The sequence below is a fragment of the Leopardus geoffroyi genome, chromosome B1 (genome assembly GCF_018350155.1).
Source record: "Leopardus geoffroyi isolate Oge1 chromosome B1, O.geoffroyi_Oge1_pat1.0, whole genome shotgun sequence".
Taxonomy (NCBI): Eukaryota; Metazoa; Chordata; class Mammalia; order Carnivora; family Felidae; genus Leopardus; species Leopardus geoffroyi.
The window spans coordinates 102,351,535-102,373,953 of NC_059327.1; the positions used below are offsets into that span (position 1 = coordinate 102,351,535).

The 22,419-nt window shown below is 35.3% G+C and overlaps 1 protein-coding gene across 2 annotated transcripts in view; it reads left to right on the top strand.

Moving 5' to 3' along the window:
• The first annotated feature begins 633 nt into the window (after positions 1 to 633).
• Positions 634 to 22,419, top strand: part of BBS7 (Bardet-Biedl syndrome 7) — a 36,311-nt gene continuing 14,525 nt past the window's right edge. The window contains exons 1-12 of one of the 2 annotated variants that reach the window (XM_045468558.1): positions 634 to 844; positions 2,775 to 2,840; positions 6,652 to 6,714; positions 8,346 to 8,521; positions 10,889 to 11,075; positions 13,345 to 13,417; positions 14,082 to 14,198; positions 15,827 to 15,957; positions 17,216 to 17,300; positions 18,289 to 18,391; positions 20,032 to 20,224; positions 21,450 to 21,524. In XM_045468558.1, coding sequence (XP_045324514.1) covers positions 809 to 844; positions 2,775 to 2,840; positions 6,652 to 6,714; positions 8,346 to 8,521; positions 10,889 to 11,075; positions 13,345 to 13,417; positions 14,082 to 14,198; positions 15,827 to 15,957; positions 17,216 to 17,300; positions 18,289 to 18,391; positions 20,032 to 20,224; positions 21,450 to 21,524 — 1,305 coding nt within the window. In that variant the 5' untranslated portion in view covers positions 634 to 808. The remainder of the gene's footprint in view (positions 845 to 2,774; positions 2,841 to 6,651; positions 6,715 to 8,345; positions 8,522 to 10,888; positions 11,076 to 13,344; positions 13,418 to 14,081; positions 14,199 to 15,826; positions 15,958 to 17,215; positions 17,301 to 18,288; positions 18,392 to 20,031; positions 20,225 to 21,449; positions 21,525 to 22,419) is intronic. The other variant, XM_045468549.1, reaches the window with a different exon arrangement.

The window sequence follows — 22,419 nt, forward strand, 5'->3', positions numbered from 1 at the left end:
GCACAAACCTGTGAGCAGGGAAGGGGCAGAGAGAGAGAGAGGGAGAGAGAGAGAGAAACCCAAGCACGCTCTGCACTCTTGTGGAACCTGAATCGGGGCTTGAACTCACAAAGCCTGAGATATCCTAAGCTGAAATCAAGAGTCGGACACTTAACCGACTGAGCCACCCAGGCGCCCCTCCAGTTCTAATTTCTAATATAGTAAATATCAGCAGATCTTATATAAACAAAAGGTCTTTGGGATCCTCAATAGTTTGTTAAGAGTTTTGGGAAGGGGCTGTAAGGCCAAAAGTTTGATAACTATTGTGGTAAGCTAACTCCTGTAACGGTGGAAACTAATTCTTTGAAGGACTCTTTCCCGTGTCAGTAAAATAGTTCAGAGTCAACATAAGTTTCACATCAGGGGTCTACACTGAGAAAGACTTAAAAGAGGTGCTTCTCTAGACCGCGGTGGGGGTGGAGCCAAGACTGCGTCTCCAGTCTCCCTGGAAACCACCTTTCTCGAGTGTCCTGGGCCTAGTCCTCCGTTCCTCTCCGCCTGTGATTGGAGCAGGTTAAGTCAGTGGGCGGTTCTTTGGGAGAGGGGCGAGGCTTTCTCTTTTGGCCTTGGGCTCCCCTCGCGTGAGCGTATTGACGTCACACTGGACGCCGCAGCCTTGACGCCACGCCTGTGCATTCCCAACTGAGGCCGTCGTAGCGGGGGTTGGCCTTTCGAGGGGACGCGAGCGGGACCCTTGAGGCCTGAGGTGCAGCAGCCTCTGTTGTTCCCGTGCGGTTCCGGCGCTGCCCCCAGCATCGGTGCCACCGTCATGGATCTAAATTTAAACCGAGCGGATTATTTACAGGTAAACCTGAGGGAATAAAGCGGGCGCCAAGCGGGACGAGCCCCGCTCCCTGAGAGGATTTTGTCCTTCCACTGACGTCTGTCGGGGTCGCCCAGAGGGGGTGCGGCGGCGAAGGTGCAGGGCTGGGTGCTGAGCTCTCGTTGTCGCTGTCACGGGCAACTACTGCTCGCCCTTGAGGGTCCGCGGGGACTTGGAAAGAAGCGGCAGACGCTCCCGCGTTGCTGGAGGCTGCCAGCATACCTAGAATATATAGAATGTACGTGTATACACTTAGAGTATACCTTGAATACCTAAAAAGAGCTGACGTGATCTCGGATTCCTCTTCAAGGCCGTACGCCTCCCAGGTTGCAGCTACCTGTTGGCCCGTAACTCCGGGAATCTCCCTCCATCTCTCCCCAGCCCCTTCTCCCGAGCGCCACACACTTCTCGCTTTGAGCTGGACGTCACCAGCCACATAATCATAAAAGCCAACGACAACTCTTTATTGCACATGTAATTTCTTCATGAGCTTAACTTACATTACTATTTACTCTTCATAAAAATTCTCTGAGTAGATAATGTTATAGATGGGGATCTAGGGACTCAGAGAAAGTAATTACTTAACAGCGAAAAAGGATGAAGTTCTTAACTTGAAACAAAGTCTCTGACTCCGGAGCTGGTGTTCTCTCTCTTACACTATCCTGCCTCTCAGTATTTCAGCTCTAGCCATTCTGTCCCTCTTTTTCATCTCCTTTTTCAGTGATCCCGTTTTGGCTCATGATACAAAAGTTTGCCCCCTCAGTTTCCCTGTTAGCTATGCTAGGTACTTTTCACCGTAATATCTTCCTTAGTGAACTGGTCACCACATTTTGCTACTGCTTTTGTCTCCTAAACATCTCTTGACTGGTCCCATTTTTTCCCCATCTCCATTACCCCCAATTCAGGTCCTCATCTTTTCTTTCTCCAGTAATTGAAATAGCCTCTTATTTGGGCTCCTAGCCTCCTGCTTCACCTCCCTCCAAGCCATCCTTCACATCACTTGTTAGAATGATGTTTCAAAAACGCAAATCTAAACAGATTACTCTATTTAAAAAAAAATTTTTTTAATGTTTTATTTATTTTTGAGACAGAGAGAGACAGAGCATGAATGGGGGAGGGTCAGAGAGAGGGAGACACAGAATCTGAAACAGGCTCCAGGCTCTGAGTGGTCAGCACAGAGCCCGACGGGGGGCTCGAAGCCACGGACCGTGAGATCGTGACCTGAGCCGAAGTCGGAGGCTTAACCGACCAAGCCACCCAGGCACCCCCTAAACAGATTACTTTAAACTTTAGTACTACTCCTTAGAATACAGAAGAAAGTTGTACTTCTACACTATATGTAAATCCTTTTATGATCTGTTGTTTACTGCAATGTCTGTCCCATTGGTCCCCATCCTCCCCACCTCTTCTCTCATACTGTGCGCCACTAGTGACAGTTCCCTGCTGTTTGCATCTTCCATACCTTTTGTAAAATAGTCCTCACTATCAGATTGGATGACATGACCCTCAGCATGTTCGGTGTTTCGCAGAAGTCTTCTATGTCGCATTTTTAATAATTGTAATCTATTTCCAAAGATTTTTAATTACTGTACGAAAACGAATAACTGTATGAAGGTTTTAATGAAGGCTTCTAGAAATATGTGTTCATAAAGTATGTTGCCACTAGTGTCACATTATTTTTGGCTTGACAACTTCATAGCATAAATTTTACTATTTTGGGGTGGTTCCTATATTTTGTCATTTGTGGCATATATTTCATTAGAAAGTAAGTTCATCACTGATAGTAATTGTTTCATATCACTAATTGCAATACACAATGAATTGAATCTGCTGGTTCTTTTAATCTCTTATGTAATCACTTCAAATTAGTGTATCAGAAAACATTCACTAGGTGGCTGGTGTGTTTCCTTAGGTGGGAGTGACCTCTCAGAAGACTATGAAGTTACTTCCTGCCTCAAGACATAGAGCCACACAAAAGGTACTGTAGAGATCCTGGTTTCTCCCTATCTCTTTGCTCTGACAGAGAAGAGGTTTACATTCCTTTATTTATTAGTAAGTTACTCTTTTTAAAATGCTGATGTTAAAATGGAAATAAATTTCTTTTAATTTGAACAGAGGTTGGAATACCAAGGGACATCCACAGTCAGTAATTTTCTTGGATATTATAATTTTTATGTACAATCTGTAATAGTTTGAGCAAACTTATTGAAAAGTATATTCCAAGGTGCTCGATAAATGTTGACTGACTGAAAAATATATTCCATTTCCCTGTTAACAATTTACTCAGTGTGTAATTGTGTGTACTAGATTGTGTATATGAAGAAGAAACATAAAGCACATCAGGATATAGAGAAAATTCTTTTTATTTTTTTATTAAAAAAAACTTTTCTAAATGTTTATTTATTTTTGAGAGAGAGAGACAGAGACAGAGTGTGAGCAGGGAAGGGGCAGAGAGAGAGGGAGACACAGAATCTGAAGCAGGCTCCAGGCTCTCAGCTGTCAGCACAGAACCCAATGCGGGGCTCAAACTCCTGAACTGTGAGATCATGACCTGAGCTGAAGTGGGACAGTAAACTGACTGAGCCACCCAGGCGCCCTGGGAAAATCCTTTTTAAACTTCATTGTATTTTTAAGAGTAATTAAGTATTTTGATGTTGAACTTTTTATTTAATTAATGATAACTATATTTTTTAAATATATTTTTAATGTTTATTTATTTGGGGAGGAGAGGCAGAGAGAGAGGGAGATAGAGAATCTGAAGCATGCTCCAGGCTCTGAGCTGTCAGTGCAGAGCCTGACGTGGGGCTCGAACCCGTGAACTGTGAGATCATGACTTGAGCTGAAGTCGGACACTCAACCAACTGGGCCACCCTGGTGCCCCACAATGACAATAATTTTTGTAGCAATATTGATCCTATGATTTCTATAAACCAATTATAATTTCTTAGTAGACTGGTAGGATATTTTAATAGCTGCAAAATAAATACAGTATTCTGATGTAGTAACATTTTACTAAGATAAATCAACATATTTTTCATTGTCATTTATTGTATTTGGTCTACTAGATCAGAACTTTTCAAACTTTTTTGGCCTTAAGGCCCTTTTACACTCTTAAATTATTGAGGATCCCAAAGAACTTTTGTTTATGTAGGTTATATCTATCAATATTACTGTCTTAAGATTAAAACAAATATCTAAAATATTTGTTATTTTATTTTTTAAACAATACACCCATTACATGTTTACAAAGATAACATTTTAATAAAAAATAACTGCATTTTCAAAAACAAAAAGAGGATTTAGTGAGAATAGTGGAGTTGTGTCACACTTTTGCAAATTCTTTAGTCTGGCATAAGCAAGGCATCTAACTTCTCATATCTGTTTTCTACATTCAATCTGTTGTCTTGGTTGAAGCATACAAAGAATATCCAGCTCACACAGACACAGTTGAAATTAGGAGTTATTTAAATAGCTTTTCCAGGTAATTATGGCTCTTCACATATACTTGAGAAATAGTAGTTACTTAAACATTAGTTGCAATGTGGATTAAGAAGCCATATTGATTAGCTTTTCATACTTTGATACATTAAAAACCACTTGTACATTGAATGGATCTTTTACCCATGAATAGTTTTATAGCATCCTGTAATGGTCATTTGAGATTATTGGTTCATTGAGATATACAGATCTTCCAAAAGTTGAATGTTCAAATGTTGATTGTTCCAAATGTTATTATAAAATATAAAGCAAATCACATTTGTTGATGTCACTACTGATTTCCTCAGAAAAGTTGTTAAGTATGGAGTAGCTGTCAAGCTCACAGTGGCAGATTCAAGTCTTCCGAAGTACTTATTTTCACTTGAAAACCCAAATTTTATCATTGGGAGCAAATACTTTCAATTGTTTTCCTTTAAAATGACAAGCTCACTTCTTTTAGTTTTTTTTTGTTTTGTTTTGTTTTGTTTTTAATGTCTACAAATACCAAGTGTTATTAACAGCTTGTTATTAACCATTGTCTTATTTTTTTTAATGTTTATTTATTTTGAGAGAGAGAGAAAGCCAGGGAGGGGCAGAGAGGGAGGGAGTGATTGAATCCCTAGCAGACTCCCTCGCTGTTAGCACAGAGCTGGGTGGCAGAGCTGGGTGCTTGCAGGGCTTGATTTACAAACCGTGAGTGAGATCATGACCTGAGCTGAAACGAAAAGTCAGACACTTAACCCACTGAGCCCCCCAGGCACCCCTTAACCATTGCTAATAGTTGCTAGTTGTTCTTTCATTCTTAAAATTGTGTTTCTTGAAAAAACTGAATAGTTCAACTTGTGACTAAAACTGGTATTAAGTGTTTTTTGGTATGCAGCAAAAGTGCTTTATGCATATTTTTTATTTTCTCACACTAAATAGTAAAAAGACATGATTCAAGGGCCAAAATTCAAGAAGATTAATAATTTTTATTGCTTCATCAAGAACATTCTTACATGAAGTTTCATTTTTTTCTTTACTCTCAAGTGGTGATGAAGATTACAGTGACAACCGGTAAGGTTTGTTGTCATTGTTTTGATTCTTGCCAGACACCAGCAACTTTATCCACAATTGCTCCACATCATCATCGTAAATATCAACATAGCAAAAAAGAAAAATAAAGACTTACTTAGAAAAATAGTTTTCATTTGCCAGATTCCCTAAAACGTTCTTGTTGACCCCAGGAATCTAGGAATCACACTTTGGAAATCCCTGTAATTATTGTTTTCACAAATTATTGGAGTAGTGTAGTGTTAAAAAAAAAAAAAAAACTCAAAACCTTAACTGTTCTTATGTATTTTTTCATCTGAATAGGAATCTGCCAATACCAAAGGTCCATAAATCTCCTGAAAATGTGTGCATAATTATTTGTGAATGTTCATTGTTCTAGAAAGAAAGTCCATAGCTTTCATAAAATGCACAAAGGGATTTGTGATCCCCACACCAAAGTTAAGAATCAGGGACCCAAGAATGTGGCCTGTACAACATCAACTTTTTGATAATTGAGACTTGTTTTGTGTCCTAATACATTGTCAATTTTCTAATGTTCCTGTGTGCTTGAAAAGAACATTTATAATGTACTTAGGATGAGTGAATTGCTTATTTATGCACGTGTGGGCACACACTCACACACACACATATCCTACACATATGTACATGAATGTACACATACATATGTACATACATATTAGACCAGAGGTAATTGTTTTTCTAATCTATATCCTCTTTTGTCTGCTTGTTTACCAATTCCTGAGAAACAAGTGTTAAAATCTCCCTCTGTATTTATTTCAAAATAATCCATTGGTTACATGTTGATAGTTGTTGAACTTGAATGATGGATATGTGGGAATTCATTATAATATTCTGTCTGCTTTTGCATAGGGTGAAAGTTTTCTATTAAGACAATAAAAATATCAAGTAGGTCAATCACAACTTTACTGATAATCTGTTTTGAAAGTTAATCTTAACATATTCTTATCCTCTAGTTAAGGAAAAAAATTACCTCCCTGACACTTCTGTTTCTGTTCTCTTGCTCTCTTTACATTGTAGGAACAGAATATATGACCAATAACTTCAATAATGATTCTCCCTACCTTCTCGTTGCCCCTTTCTTGTAATTTCTTGGAGTATTATTTTTTGTGTAGGCACTTTCCTAGATTTTCTGATCTCTACTTTCAAAATTATGATTTATATTTTGAGATCTTGTTTCCCCCATATAAGTTAATAGGACATAATTATAGTAATTTCATATTCTCTTCAATCTATTGTAGGTGGTTATTGGAGATCATGATGGGGTAGTTATGTGCTTTGGAATGAAGAAGGGAGAAGCAGTGGTATGTATAGCTTTTTTTTTTTTTAGGAGAAAAAAGGATTTTCCTCTCTCTTTCTTTCTTTCTCTCTTTCTTTCTCTCTTTCTTCCTTCCTTCCTTCCTTCCTTCCTTCCTTCCTTCCTTCCTTCCTTTCTTTGTAGGCTCCACACCCAGCATGGAGCCCAATGTGGGGCCCAAACTCATGACCCCAAGATCAAGACCCAAGCTGAGATCAAAAGTCAGTCACCTAACTGACTGAGTCACCCAGGTGCCTTGAAAAAAGGATTTTCTAAAAGAGAAACACACTACTTGTTGAATACTCTTAGGTTAAAATTGTCCTAAAAACAATGAAAAATGCATTGTTAGAAAAGTAGTTACATGAAGTATGAGGCTACAGGCAAGACAACAGTCATGTTCTAGCTAGCTGTAAAACACCTTTGACAGCCTAGGGTGATATATTAATTTTCTATGGTGTGTAACAGATTACTTTTGGGGGTTTGAATCAATACTATTATCTCATAGTTTCTGTGGGTCAGGAATACGGTTTCGTGTCTTACATGGCTACAGCGTAGATATTAGCCAGGATCTATTCCTTTTTGGAGCTGGGGTCCTATTCCAAGCTTACATGGTTGTTGACGGGATTCAGATTCTTGCTGTTGTAGGACTGAGGTCCCCATTTTATTGCTGTCTATAAGCCAGGGCCTGCTCTCAACATCTTGAGGCCCCCACAGTTCTTTGCCATATGGTATTCTCACTGGCCCTCTCATGGTGACTTGCTTCAAGCCAGCAGGAAAATCTGTCCAGTCAGCTAAGGTAGAGTCTTATGTAACTTATGTAACATAATATAACATAGAAGTGACTATCCCATCACCTCTGCCTCTTAATCAAGGATGTGATTAATGCATTATCATATTGACAGATCATAGTTTACAAACAATGGGTCTGAGCTGTGAACACTTATATATTCACTATACATTATGTAGAATTTATAAAAAAACTGGATAGGGTAAAAACTGTCAGAAGGTGCAGTGTTTCTATTATTTGTATATTCTCCCAGATACTTTATTCTCTGTATAAAGTCATTGGAGGGGAGGGAGAGAAATTGGTGCCAATAATAAAATGGAAAATAACCAGAAAGAAATTAATAATACAAATGGTATTTCCAATTAGATATCAAGTTATACATTCAGGTTTTCAGTAAATTCTATAATCTTATACTGATAAAATTTATAAAAATTATGAAGAAAGCAGGAGAGATTAGTTTTAAACAGACAATTCAAGCATAAAAAGATGTCCATTGAAGCCAGTGGGGGAATCTTGTTAAAATGCAGGTTCTCACTCAGTAGAAAAGTCTGCATTTTTAATAAGGTTAATCATACTAATTGCACTGCTTAATGAACTCTACTTTGAGTTGCAGGAGTTTAGATTTTAATGATGTTGCTGAAATATGTGTGGCAATAAATATTCTAAATTTTGAAGATATTTAGCCAAAAACCTTGAAGACCCACTGAAGTAAATACGTTTGTATCTAAAGATGTTTCTATATAATGGAACTATAATACTTTGTGTGTTTGAAATCACAGCGTTTTTTATGGTAAAAGAAAATGCTTACAATAAATTTGTGTACTTAATTTTTTCCCCCATGATTTTTGCAGGCAGTGTTCAAGACTTTACCAGGGCAGAAGATTGCAAGATTGGAGCTAGGAGGGGTTCTTAATACACCCCAGGAGAAAATTTTTGTTGCTGCAGGATCTGAGATTAGAGGCTTCACAAAGAGAGGAAAACAGTTCCTCTCTTTTGAAACAAACCTCACTGAAAGCATTAAAGCTATGTATGTTCATCCTTTTTTTATCTTTACATATCCATTTACAATATTTTGGATAGGTGACAAACATCAGATTGAGTCTCATATCTTAATAGATTTCCTGGGAACTAAAATTGCCTAAAGGCACTTTGTTAGTAAGAAACTAATTAACCTAGAATCAGTACAAAATCAATTGGTTGTTGAAATGTTTTCTTTTAAAGACTCTCATAGTATTTATACATTAATTTTTGACTAATTGGTTCAATTGATTCATGATTAAGGTATAAAAGAAAAAAGTAAAAGAAATCTAGAGATGTTTAGGTTTCTGTTCCTTTGATGTCTCTGGTAATTTTGGTTATGAGGTAGCATCATTTTGTTAAAAAGCTGGCCGTCAAAGTTGGTAACTACCAATAGGATATAATTTTAGGTAAATCAGTTAAGACCCTGAGTAAAAATAACTCCCTTAAGAGCTTTTGGATATGTGAGATTTTGCAGTTTAAATTTTAGTTTTTTTTAATCATGGGGGGCTGAAAAGCCTTTAAAGTTTATCTAACACACTGTCCTCAAACCTACTACTGAGGAGAATCCCTTGGCAGCTTAAAAGAGTAGATTTCTTGTCTTACTCATACCTGCAGAATTGGAATTATTAGGAGTGGGTTAAAAGAAAAAAGTTCTTCATTTGACTATGATGCAGCCAAGTTCTATAAGCAACCAGACATTGGTTTGAAAACTGCTAACTCAGTTCAGTGTTCTGTGTAATGCACAGCTGTCCTGTATAATTCTGTATAATGCATGTCTCATGTCCTGACATCCAAGCTGCAAAACTTTGGTTTGGTGAGATTAGGTAAGATTTAAACAGTGGTACATGGGAGTGAGTTCAGTGGTTTAATAAGAATAGAATACTTTTGAAATGCTTTTGTAGATAGACATGGTGAATAATAATTGTAAAATATTAAAATCAAAGTAATACATTAATAATTAGCATAACTCACATTCAGAAGGATATGTGGGCAAAGGTTTGAGAAAGATAAGGAATTTCCTAGACAATAATTGCTTTTGCTAGTTTCTTAAATGTTTTTATTGGAGTGGCAGTGGCAGGATGGAGAAGATCTTTACTTAATTTTTGAAAATTTATTGTCTGAATCCCCAAATTTATAAGGGTGCATAGGAAAGCAAGGTTATAACTTGGCAAGATTCAGTAAGAGAGCACTTACAACAACTTACAAGTTGGTAACCACTCATGCATCCCTTCCCTGCTTAACGTTTCCATCTATCCCTGCTCTTGTCAACAATAGTGATTGTAAGCAGTACTTTGGAAAATGTGTAACTGCAATATAATTGCAAATGTAATACAGATGGATTTCTAGATGAAACTTTAAGTCTTGAAAAAGAATTTTGTTAGTTGATAAAAATGATATTGAGGACTACTGAAATCATATGCAGAGCCACAGAGTGAGGCCACTTAAGCGATAATTGAAGAAGAGAAAATCAATGAGGATAATTATAGGATAAGAAATAATTTTAATTCCAAAACTTTTTAACTAGACTTTAGAAGTGTCACCTTCAAATAAACCTTCAAATAAAATTACCTTCTTTATTATCACCTTCTTTATGGTTATAGCAGTCTACAAGTGAAAGGTAATATACTAGTATATAATTTTTGTCAAGTTTCAGCTCCCCAAGTGAAAACTGGATTCAATATAGAATTAGAATGTTGTTATGATTATTGCCTACATTTTGTTAAATATAATTTAAAATGAATATTTTTCATTTCTTTTTTCAAGATAAAAATCTAATGAAATCATTTTTTTCACTGTTTACCATTTAAAGTAGATTCATTTCCAACAGCCTTTGCTAGACAGTTCAGAAAAGTAGTAGGAAAGCTAACTCTAAAGCTAAAAGGTACCTAATGCAGTCTACTCCACTACTGGTTGTGTGCCATTAGGCAAGTTACCTAACATTTTATTGTTCTCTGTTAAAAGGAATAATAATGGTCCCTGCTTTATAACATTATGAGGATTAAGCTAATCCGTGTAATACATGTAAATCATTTAGGACAGTGCTTGTCACATAGTACGCATTTAAAAAAAGTTCCTTTTTTCAAATTGTCTTCAGATATAGACAGTTAAATTATCATTGTCTTTGTTTTCATTTTTTCTGAGCTTAATTTTTGAGATGCCTAAGACCTTAAGGTCTTCACAGCTTTCAAAATCAATGTTATACCTAAAGGCTAAAATTAAGTGGGGGAAATGAGGGGGAAAAATATCTATTCTTTAAGTCTGTGATAAAATGATAGAAACTGTATAAACTTATTTTCATCTCATAAAAGTTCAGGAGTTTTCTATGCTTATTTTTAAAAATATGGATATTTTATATTACTTTTAATGTTCTCAGGCATATATCTGGCTCAGACCTCTTTCTCGGTGCAAGTTACATCTATAACCATTATTGTGACTGCAAAGACCAGCATTATTACCTTTCCGGGGACAAAATCAATGACGTCATCTGCCTTCCAGTGGAAAGATTACCTAGTATTACACCAGTATTGGCCTGCCAGGACAGAGTGCTCAGAGTTTTACAGGTTTCTGTGATTTGCATTTTTATAGTTTTTCATAATTTATGTTAAATAAGTATTACTGAACAATGTGTATTTAAGTTAAATTACTTATTACTGCCGCTTTAAATGTCTTACTTAAAATTATATCTGGAAAAAATGCCTTTTAATTGGTATGCTATTTTTTTTTAACTTGAGCCAAATGTATTAAGATCTTTGGTGAGTTTTAGGCATACATGGGAAAAAGGATGCTTCCTCCCAATCCCATACATAATTTCTGAGTTAGTCCAGTTTGAATGGAGTGCCTTTGCTATAGAACCCTTCACAGCTTTTTTTTTTTTTTGGCTTTCTTCCTCCATTACCCTTCCCTCCCTGCCAAAATCAAATAAATGGAGGAAATTGGGTTGGGGAGCAGATGTTAGTCTTTAACAAAGAAGGAATAGTTGAGATCAAGGGATGTATCATTTGAGTTTATTCCATATTTATGACAGTATGTGCAACAAAATAAGCACTCAGTAAATACTCGTTGGATGAATAAATGAATGATAGAGGGAAAAATCATTTTATTGTCCTTATATTTCTATTAAAAACCATGATGCATAAGGTATTGTTATTAGTATAATAGTTACACCTATGTCTCTTCAAAAGTGACTTTCAATAAAATACACATACATACAAACACCAGGATCCATAAAATAAAGTTTAATGCAAATAACATAGAACAGGTGGATTATTTGGATCAGAAACTTGGGCTAATGATAGTGCAGTTGAATAAAAAATCTTGCTGTTTATTCTGTGCCATCACAGGCTATCTCATTCTTTGGAATTTCATAGTCAGATGGCCATTTCTTGGTATTAGTCCTTTTATAGAAGGAAAAATCCAATGGTTCTATGAGGTTCTCCCCGCCCCCCCCACCCCCCTGCCAAGGGAAGATAAAGTAATGTTCAAGATTCATTCTAGAGAGATGAATAATTAATTTCTTCCATAGCCTGTACTCCCAAATATGAATTGTTTGAATAAGGCTTTTAAACAGGAGCTGGCTAGAATTCAGTTAGAAATTGTTCCAGCTGATTCTAGGATTCTGCTTTGTTTAACTAGAAGAGATCCATGTACTTGCTGTAAAAATAAAGAATTCAGTAAGGATTTATGGGAAGTTACAGCTTGAAGCCTTTGCTCTGCCCTTCATACGTCCTTCCTCCCCTTTACTGCTCATTATCCATTGCCCCAGAAGTAGCCTTTTTTTAAAGTTTTCTTGTGGATTCTTTTGTGTTTATATAGTTGATATATATGAAATTTCAAATGTAATTGTAAATAAAAGATAAAGCACATGACTTTTATATATTCTATATATATTTAATTTAACAAAAAGGTCATTACATATTTACTATAATTTCACATTTTTTCTTATCTAAATAACAGGTCATTCTGCCTCTCACTGGAATAGGTTTTGGAAATACCCAAATACTTATTGGCCATGTGACTATGTCAAGTTAACTGCTCCCAACTTCAGTCTCTTCTTCTGTACAATGAAAACACTGAGAACCCACCTGCTGGTATTATCCAACTAAATGAAACAATACATTCAATGTGCTACCCTAAGAGATAACACCCTAGATGTTGGATATTGCTGTTCTGGTGATACTCACCACCTACCTTCTTGGAGTATCAAAAAGTGTAATGGCACATTAAAGAGTGAGAAGTCCTGTTGAAAAAAAAATCTTCATAACCTTCTTGTGTCAGTTACCATCCTGAGAACCTGGACGACCTCTTAAGGTTGACGATGAGAATCAGGTTGAGGGTTAGGTAGGGGCTATTTTCTGCCTTAGATGACACATGTCTGCTACCACTCTGGACTAGGGTGGCAAACTTCATTCACATTTTTCAGGAAGCAAAATTGAGCCCCTGGGCTTGTCTTTTTCTTAGGAAGTAACTTTGGGTCTGTTTAAATATTTGTGCTCTGAGTTAAAGAAAACAGAACAAACAACTTATTCCTGGAAAGCTTTGATAGGAAAATTTACCAGTGTCAAGTTTTTGGGCAAACAAAGTATTTAAATTGAAAACTTTTCTAAGTGTTGAGTATTTTAAATATTTCTTCGTGATCTTTAAATATTATATATTTTAAAATGAGTTAACATATACAAAATTGCTAAAGAAATGCAAGTTAATAATCACAGTCTAACTTTTTTCAACAGTTTAATTCTAGAGTTTTTCTTTATATGAATACTGATGTTATCAAGGAGTATGTATACTAAATTTATGTTCTGTTTCAGTTTTAAAATACTTGTTCTTCTTCAGGGATCTGATGTGATGTATGAAACTGAAGTTCCTGGCCCACCTACTGTTTTAGCACTACACAACGGAAATGGCGGTAATCACAATAAAATAAGGAAATGCGTTATGTTATTTAAGTCTAGATATTTCAGGTTTTTAATCATTTAACTATATATTAAGTATAGTTAATCATTTAACTGTATGTTAAGTTTGTAATAATGTAACTATATGTTAATGAACTGGAATTGAGACAGTAGTCTGATAACTTGCCAGTAACTAACAATAATGAATTGTTGAACTTTAATTTTCAGTGTCCTCATCTTAAAATTAGATGATGAGGAAGGGTCTTATCTCTTAGTTTATAAAATTCTGTGACTATATAACCATCCTCCAAAATTAAGTTTTCTGTCTTTTTATATTTTTTAAATGATATTTTTACATTAAAGTCCATGTATATGAAAATTTTTTCAGTTTTAAGGAGATCTTATGAGTCATGACATAAGTATAACATGTTGACTTAAAAAAAATTTTTTTTTTATGTTTATTTATTTTTGAGACAGAAACAGAGCATGAGTGGGGTAGGGACAGAGTGAGAGAGAGACAAAATCTGAAGCAAGCTCCAGGCTCTGAGCTGTCGGCACAGAGTCTGACGCAGGGCTCGAACCCACTAACCGTGAGATCATGACCTGAGCTGAAGTCAGACACTTAATTGACTGAGCCACCCAGGTGCCCCTAACATGTTAACTTTAATTATAAACTAGGTGACTCTGGAGAAGACCTTTTGTTTGGAACATCAGATGGAAAACTTGGGCTTATTCAGATCACTACCTCCAAACCGATACACAAGTGGGAAATTCGAAATGAGAAAAAGCTGGGAGGTATGTTTTTGATGTAGTTTAGATTCTGAAATGTCATTCATTATTAAATATCCTAAATTTTATATAGTTCATTCTGTTTTATTTATTCACAGTATTTGGTAAGCTTAACAATTTACAGAGCCACCTCAGATTTATTTACTCTTTGTTTATTTAGCAGGTCTGTCATACTTTGGCATCATTTTTTAATTAAGAAATGTTAATGGTAATTTAGGATAGGTAGGCTTTTGTGGGCTAATGTCCATCCATAGTATCAAATCCATTATTCACTGTTTGGTGTATGAAATTAATTGGAATTTAGGGATATTTGATATTAAGCAAGGAAGAAGTATAGTGAGTCAGGGAATATTCCGGTTTTCTAAAGGATTTATACCTTTCTGAGGAAATTTATATCTGACTTAGAAAGTAGTAAGATAGCTATTTATAGGTATAGTAATTCTATTCATGTATTCATTTATTCCTTCAACAAATACTTGTTAGGGGAGACAGAGAATAAACAAATGAATAAATAGATAACTTCATCTAAGTCATCTGAAAAAAATATCAGACAGTGATGCATTAGTGATAGGTGGAAGGAGGAAAACTAAATTTAGACTGGGTGGTAATGGAAGGTGTCTTATAAAAGGTGAAATTTGAGCCGAGATCTGATTCATAAGAAAAGGAGTTAGTAATGTAAAAACTGGGGGGAAAATTATGCTCCAGAAAGAGGAAAAAATCAGGGCTGAGGACTTGAGGCATAAGTAAACTTGATTCATTTGAGGAGCAAAGGGAAGGTCAGTGTGGCTAAATGCATTAGCATGACAAGACAAGTCATGCTAAGCATAGGGCCAAATCATGTAGGTCCTTGTGGACCTTGGAAAAGGATTGAATTTTTATCTATGTGCAGTGGGAAGTCTTTGGAGAATTGTAAGTGGGAGTATGATATGATCTAATCTAACAAAACAAAACAAAAAACATACCAGGGAGAATGGATCTGGGGGAAGCAGCTCAAAATTGAAAGTGTGGCGATCAGTTAGGAAGTCATTGTTATAGTTGTTATAATTTATTTTAGTCTAGACTACAGATAAGTGGCCTGAGCTAGGCTAATGGTAGTTGGAAATGGGAAGGACTCAATTTCAGTATATATTTTGGAGATAGAGCTGTTAAGATTTGCTAAGGGATTTGGTCTGGGCAGTGAGAAAAAGACAGGAATCAGAGATGTAGTCTAGATTTTTGGCCTGAACAACTGGGTGATACCTTACTGAGATGAGGAGAGTTTGGGGAAGGACCATTGATGGGGTGTGCTAAAGGGGAATGAAGAATTTTCTTTGGGGCATAGGACATTTGAGATGCAAATGGACGTCTCAAAGAAGATGCTGTATAGGATCTTGGATGTAGAAGTCTGGAGCTCTGGGGAGAGGCCAGAGCTAGAGATAAAAACTTATGAGCCATTTCCATTTAGATTATATTTAAAGTCTTGGAAATGGCTGAATGTGGGCAGAAAAGGGGATACCTGATTATGCTTCAAGTTTTCTGTTATTTGTTTTCCCATTCTGATTCAGTATATACATGTTTTCAGCCTTACTTTGTCTGTACTTGGCCCTAATATTAGTTTTATTAATAACTTGTCACCTCTATCATCTTTTTTAAAGGTATTTTGTGTGTTGACAGCTTTGACATTGTGGGTGATGGGGTTAAAGATTTACTTGTTGGGAGAGATGATGGAGTGGTACAAGTGTATAGTTTTGACAATACAAATGAGCCTGTTCTACGATTTGATCAGGTCAGTTCATTTAAAAAGACTATATATGCTTATATTCATCAAATAATTATAGAGATGATTGTGATGTTTGGGGTTTTATTAAATTAAATATATTAAAATCTTGTGTTTGGCTTAGAATATTGCTGCTTTGATGTTATCAAAATCTTCTCTAGACTGCACTTATGTTTGAATAATAGACTATTGCCTTCCAGATAAATAATAAATTGCTTCTTCATTTGGTTTCTAAATATTGTATACCTGAACTTTAATTATTTTGCCTTAGTTTCTACAATGCATAGTGGATTACAGGAGTAACATTTATATGTTTGGGTAACAAACAAGACTGTTGTTTTAAAGTAATAATGTTTTAGGAATAAACTCATGTTGTTAGAACAATATCAAAATATCCTTGAGCAGAGAGAGAAAAGTCGCAATTTCACTCCTAACCACCCAAGACTTTACCAAATGAGAAGAATTACTAAATATGAGTAATTTTAGTTCACGGATTTTAATGTAGTTAAGCTTGTTTATGCCAAGGTACGGAGTTACATGGAGAATCAGTCTGCTGTAAAATGAATCTTTCGTTTTCATGAAGTGGTGTTCTCTAGTCCAGGGTTTCCCATCCTGCCTTATGCAGGATGGATTGAGGCTGTTTTTTAAAAAACAACAACAAAAACCACAACCAGTATCAAGTTTTCTTTGTCTGATTTCACTACTAGTGCTTCCCCTCAGTCCCAGCTTTAACTGTAGATCAGCAAATACAGATGTTTTGATGTATAGATAAAGGTATTACATAGATAATATGGGAATAAAAATTCCCTAAAGGTTTCATAGAGGCTATCATCTCCTTTATTCATCTAAAAAACTTTATTCTTTGTTCATTTCCAAAAACTATTTGGAAAAAACACATGAGAGGTGGTATGTAGAATTCAGATGATAGACTAAACATATTGGGAGTTTTGCTTATGTAATTTTTTTAAAAAAAAACCTCTTTATATAAATAAATGATTTTTGCTCATTATGTGGCTACTGTGGCTGAGTGCTACACACACATATATGAGTCATTTTCAGTCTTCTTTCCCCCAAATTTAAAAGCACTGGAATTTTCTGCCATTTGTGCAGGATTTTTGCCTCTCCAGTCTCAGTGTTTCCAATGATAAGTATTCAATAAATGTATGTTGAACGTCTGGAGGGAGGAAAATAGGTTTTATGGCTTATTTTAATATGTCTGTGAACTTTTTAGCTATTAATGAAGTACTTGATCTTAAATTTATTTTAGATGTTGTCTGAAAGTGTCACATCTATCCAGGGTGGTTGTGTAGGGAAAGAAGGCTATGATGAAATTGTGGTATCCACGTATTCAGGTAAGGGAAATGGTAATAGGTAAAGAAAGAATCATTAAGAAAAAATATACATTTAATAAATTATTTTTTAATGTTATTATTTAATGTTAATTTTGAGAGAGAGAGCATGAGAGCAAGCAAGCATGAGTGGGGGAGGAGCAGAGAGAGAGAGAGGGAGAGAGAATCTCAAGCAAGCTCCATGCTCAGCCCAGGGCCCAACACAGGGCTCAATCTCACAATCCTGAGATCATGACCTGAGCTGAAATCAAGAGTCAGACACTTACCTGACTGAGCCACCCAGGCGTCCCTTAATAAATTATTTTTGATGATAACTTTTTTAAAAAAAAGTGTTATTAGTAAATCAGTCTTACCTACAGCATTAAAACCTATACTGGTTAAAAACTAAGGAGGGAAGGAGTGGGTGTATTGGTTTATAAAAGAGGTAATATGTGAATAATGGAGTACTTAGCATACTCTACTTAATCTTTGAAAATTAAATGATATTCTTTGGTTTAAAAAGAAGTATTTACTGAACTTTAGTTTATGTTTTGTTACTGTCTATATTTCTTATAAAAATTCCCTTGCTTTTGAGTTAGTGATTCTTTTACATTCTTAAAATAGCCAATGCGAGAGTTTAACTTTCCATAAACATGATTTTTGAAGGACAGTTCTAATTCATCAGGTATATTTGAACTTGCTAGAATTGTGTTGACTTATTCCATACTTGAAAACTAAAACTATAAATTGAGAAGTGAAAGATTTCTTTATTCATAGTATTATAGTAGTTTACACAAAATAAAAATAGTATCACAAATGTTTATTATGTAGTTTCTTTATGGCTTCAGTATTTTCCAGCTTGATATATTTTGTTGTTTTGTCTTGTTTTTTGAAGGAGAATAAGTCCTAGGACTAAATGAGGTTGATGTTGGTGGACAAAGGGGCATGTATATTGGGGTTTCTTTTAATACTAGCAGCACTTAATGGTGCACAATTTAATTCATCTCTGCAGGCTGGGTTACAGGTCTGACAACAGAGCCTATGCATAAGGAAAGTGGACCAGGAGAAGAAGTAAAAATTAATCAGGAGATGCAAAATAAAATTTCTAACTTAAGGTAATTTTGGATTTTTTTGTTTGCTTTTTTTTTATTTCATGAAGTGTGTAGTTCTTATATTTTATTGGAAGGAATTATACAATTAATTATTTTATCACCTTTTTAAATTAAATTTATCAGTTTGAGAAAATTTGCAGTAAGTGCTAATTAGTATTTTAAAGTTATAAATATACTTTTTATATTATTTATATACATATTATTACTTTTTTCTATACTGACTTTTTTCTAGATCAAAAATTATATTTTTAATTTGTTTATAGATAGTTGTAGTGTTTTGTTTTTTCACAGACATTAGAAAGAGACCAACACAGACAACTGTATTCCTTCTTAATTGTACTATTTACTGCTCCTGTGGACCCTTATGAATCTGTAACATTGGCTTATCAGTTTTCTTACTGGAAATGAGTAATGTTGACTCTTTTAGACACAGGGATTGCTTTTGTGGCTTGTTCAATTTGACAAATCCTATGAAAAGAGACCCCAGACTCAAGTAAATTTGCTTCATACAGTGAAGAAGTGGGAGTTGCTGAAACTTCTAATGACTGCTCTCCCTACTTCAACCCTTACCAACCTCTTGAGGGCAGTGAGGGTTGATCTATTTTTATTTTTGGTGGTAGTTGAGGGCTACTTAGGTTTTTAAGGCAGCAAAATGCCACAAGTACTATTTCACTAAAGCCACACCACAGGTTTACCACAAGCCAGTTTAGCAAAGCGACCTGGACTTCAAGCTCCAACGTTCATGCAATAAGGAAACCAAGTAGAATTAATGGCTATTCTCTCACATCGTCAGTATACCTTACATTTATAACCGAGTCTGTCCCTCCTGATTCCAGTGGAATGTAAGGTCATGAGAAGCTTATGTCTGTTTTGTTCATTCAGCACCTGCAACATAGGTACATATGAGGCTCTAAGTAAATATTTCTTGTACGAATGAATCTTTTCCTTTGTTTTGTTTATCGCACAAATCCCTTCCAAGCTCTTACCCAGATTTTTCCCCCTAAATTGGGGCTGGCTAAGCCTCATGTTGTTGTTTCTCAGTTACTAGTTGCTACATTTGCATATGTTGTTTCCCTTTAACTGAAGTGACTCTAAGCAATGAAGCAATGACTGTACAGTTGAAGGTCAGCAGAATCCTTTTAAACACTTGATAGAAGAAACTCAGCTGTACCACTGTCTCATGATCATCTTATCGTCCCCAAAATGTTAGTACTCCACAGCCTCCTTCTTATTTTGTCTGTTTCACCTAATTTTTACTGAAAGGCACATATTTACTGGTTTTACACATTTTGTTTCTTCAAATTAAGTCTAACATATTTCTCTGCTCCGGTACAATTAGTTTCTCTTCTGATTAACTATAACTAGATTTGTGTGTTAGAACTGATTATTTTCAGCTTGCCTTGATAGTTACAACTCTTTATTAATATTGCTGGTATGGGACTGAGTTTTAATTTTTAGATTAGAGATAAATAATGTGGAATTGTTTGGTTAGTCATAGAAACAAAACTTTGTATTAGTGTCATAGTTCTAGTTCAACTAATAAAAATCTGTTTTGCACAAGTAAATGTCTCAAATTCTTGTAATCATTCTAAGGACTTCAAATGTTTATACTTATAGGTGACAGTTGTATATATTTTCTCTAGGAGTGAGCTGGAACATCTGCAGTATAAGGTACTACAGGAAAGAGAGAAATATCAACAGTCTTCCCAATCAAGCAAAGCAAAATCAGCAGTACCTTCATTTAGTGTAAATGACAAGTTTACATTAAATAAAGATGATGCCAGCTACAGCCTCATCTTAGAGGTGCAGACAGCAATAGATAATGTCTTAATACAGGTAAGCCAGTGTCTAATTTCTTTGTTTTGTGATTGGATCTATTTTGCAGACCAGCCGTATGCACTAATTATTATTGAACACTTAATTTTAGACAGTAATTTTAAGTGTTTTTCTTTTAAATTGCATTTAGCTTAGATAGTAATTTTAAAGGTTTATCTAATCTTCTATTAGATAATCAGTTTGCTCATAGATTATCTAAGTTATATCTTTACTTTTTATTTATCCTGTAAGTATTAAACAAAAGATTGATGGACTTAAGTTTTAAGAAGCATCAAAAAGAACAGTAAGGGTTTTGTTCTTTGGCGATCTTAAGAGAATTTTAAGAGATGCGATTTAGAAAACTGCAGTATTTAATGCCCTTATTAGAACCTTTTTTTTAAGCTCTCAATTCTAAAATGGTAGCTTACAGTACAGCTTGCTCATTAACCACCAGTTTCTGGGTAGGTCCGTAGACAAAGTAAATATTCCCAAAAGGTGAAATATAGGGGTAATAATACACAACTCCATTCAATAATATATTTAATCAGCTTTTTCTTTAAATTGTAAGATATTCAGGGAGTGGGAAAGGATGGTAGTAGGATGAATAGAAAACAAGCAAAAGATGGAAAACCCATAAGAAGATGAGAAGAGAATAAAGTGGAGAAAGAAGATAATGTTTAAAAAGATGTGGGGGAGAGATCAGATTATTAATTAAAATTTAAAGGCTGAAATCTGTCTTAGGTAATGCTAGCATAAGGGCTGCATTACACAACTCTAGGAGCACCATTTAGATAAAACTGAGTGCAACAACAGTGCCCTAGGAACTACCTCTCTAGAGGAGACCAAAAATTATCTCATTTTTGTGATGCAGGTAAAAACTGAATTGATAAAAATGAACTGATAGAATCAGAATGGCCATATTATTATTTTTAGACTATGGTAACATTTTTAGCATTGACAAAAATAGGTAGAAAGATTATACTTTTAAGGGGGTGGTGAGAGATGATCGTTTATGATCTCTAATAGTCCAAATTAGAAAAAAATAAACATTGTGATATAACATTTATTTTTTATTGCATTTATTTTCTAGAAGTACATTATCAAATGTAAATTAAGAGAATTCATATGCTCAAATTTAAAGATGAGCATGAACTAGAACTAAAGAGAACCCTAAGAGAAAATAATGTTTTGTAAATTTTTTAGCTTTCCATCTGAACCATTTTTTTTTTTTTAATATTGACTGTAGAGTGATGTTCCAATAGATTTACTTGATGTGGATAAAAATTCTGCTGTTGTCAGCTTTAGCAGCTGTGATTCTGAGGTGAGTAAAAAGTATCAAGAATTTTTCAGACACTTTCATTTCTATTATACCATTTTGAATAAAGCCTAATAAATGCTACTAAGGTTTAATGTTTCTTCAATCTGTTTTTCATAACCTTTCCCTCAAAATCTGTTTCAGCTCATTTCCCCTATTTTCAGATAATCCAGAAAACTGGGGTGTTGTCCTAGATTCCTTCCTTTCTCTGATCTGTTAAATCCAGTTAGTCACTATTTTTTGCCAGTCTATGTCCTTAGCTCCTATGTCTCTACTCTGCTTCATTTCCACTTCTGTTAACTTTTCAGGCCCTTACCATGTTTGTTTGAACTACTCATCTATCAGTTTTTCTATCTCCAGTATTGCCTCTCACCTCCAGGCTCTGCTGTACACCGCCACCAGAGAGGTCTTCCTAAAATGTAAATATCACCATGTCATTTCTTTTTTCAAAACCTTTAAAGATTCCTTATTTCCTGCTGCATATAAGTCAGATTCCTCATTGTGGCATAACAGCTTTCCATGATTCAGCTCTTGATTACATCTCTAGCTGATCTCTTACCAGCTGCTACCTTCCCTCCCATGCACATTATTGCTGCCAAACTGAAGTTCTTAAAATTTCTTGAAAATGCTATATAGTTTCACACATTCCTACATTTGAACATGGTCTGTTTCTTCTGCTTGTTCTTTTTCACCATTTCTGGGCTTGTTGAATCTTGCTTAACCTTTATTTAGCAGACATTTGGTGGGTACTTACCATGTGTAAAGTATCTTGGATGAGATTGTATCAGAGCTTTTGGATATGCTTAATATATCACTTCTTTCTGTTCAGTACTAGCACACACTAGCAGTCCCAGAACTAAGTGTGGCTCCTGGAGAGAAGTTAGGGAAAATAAGGTCTGGA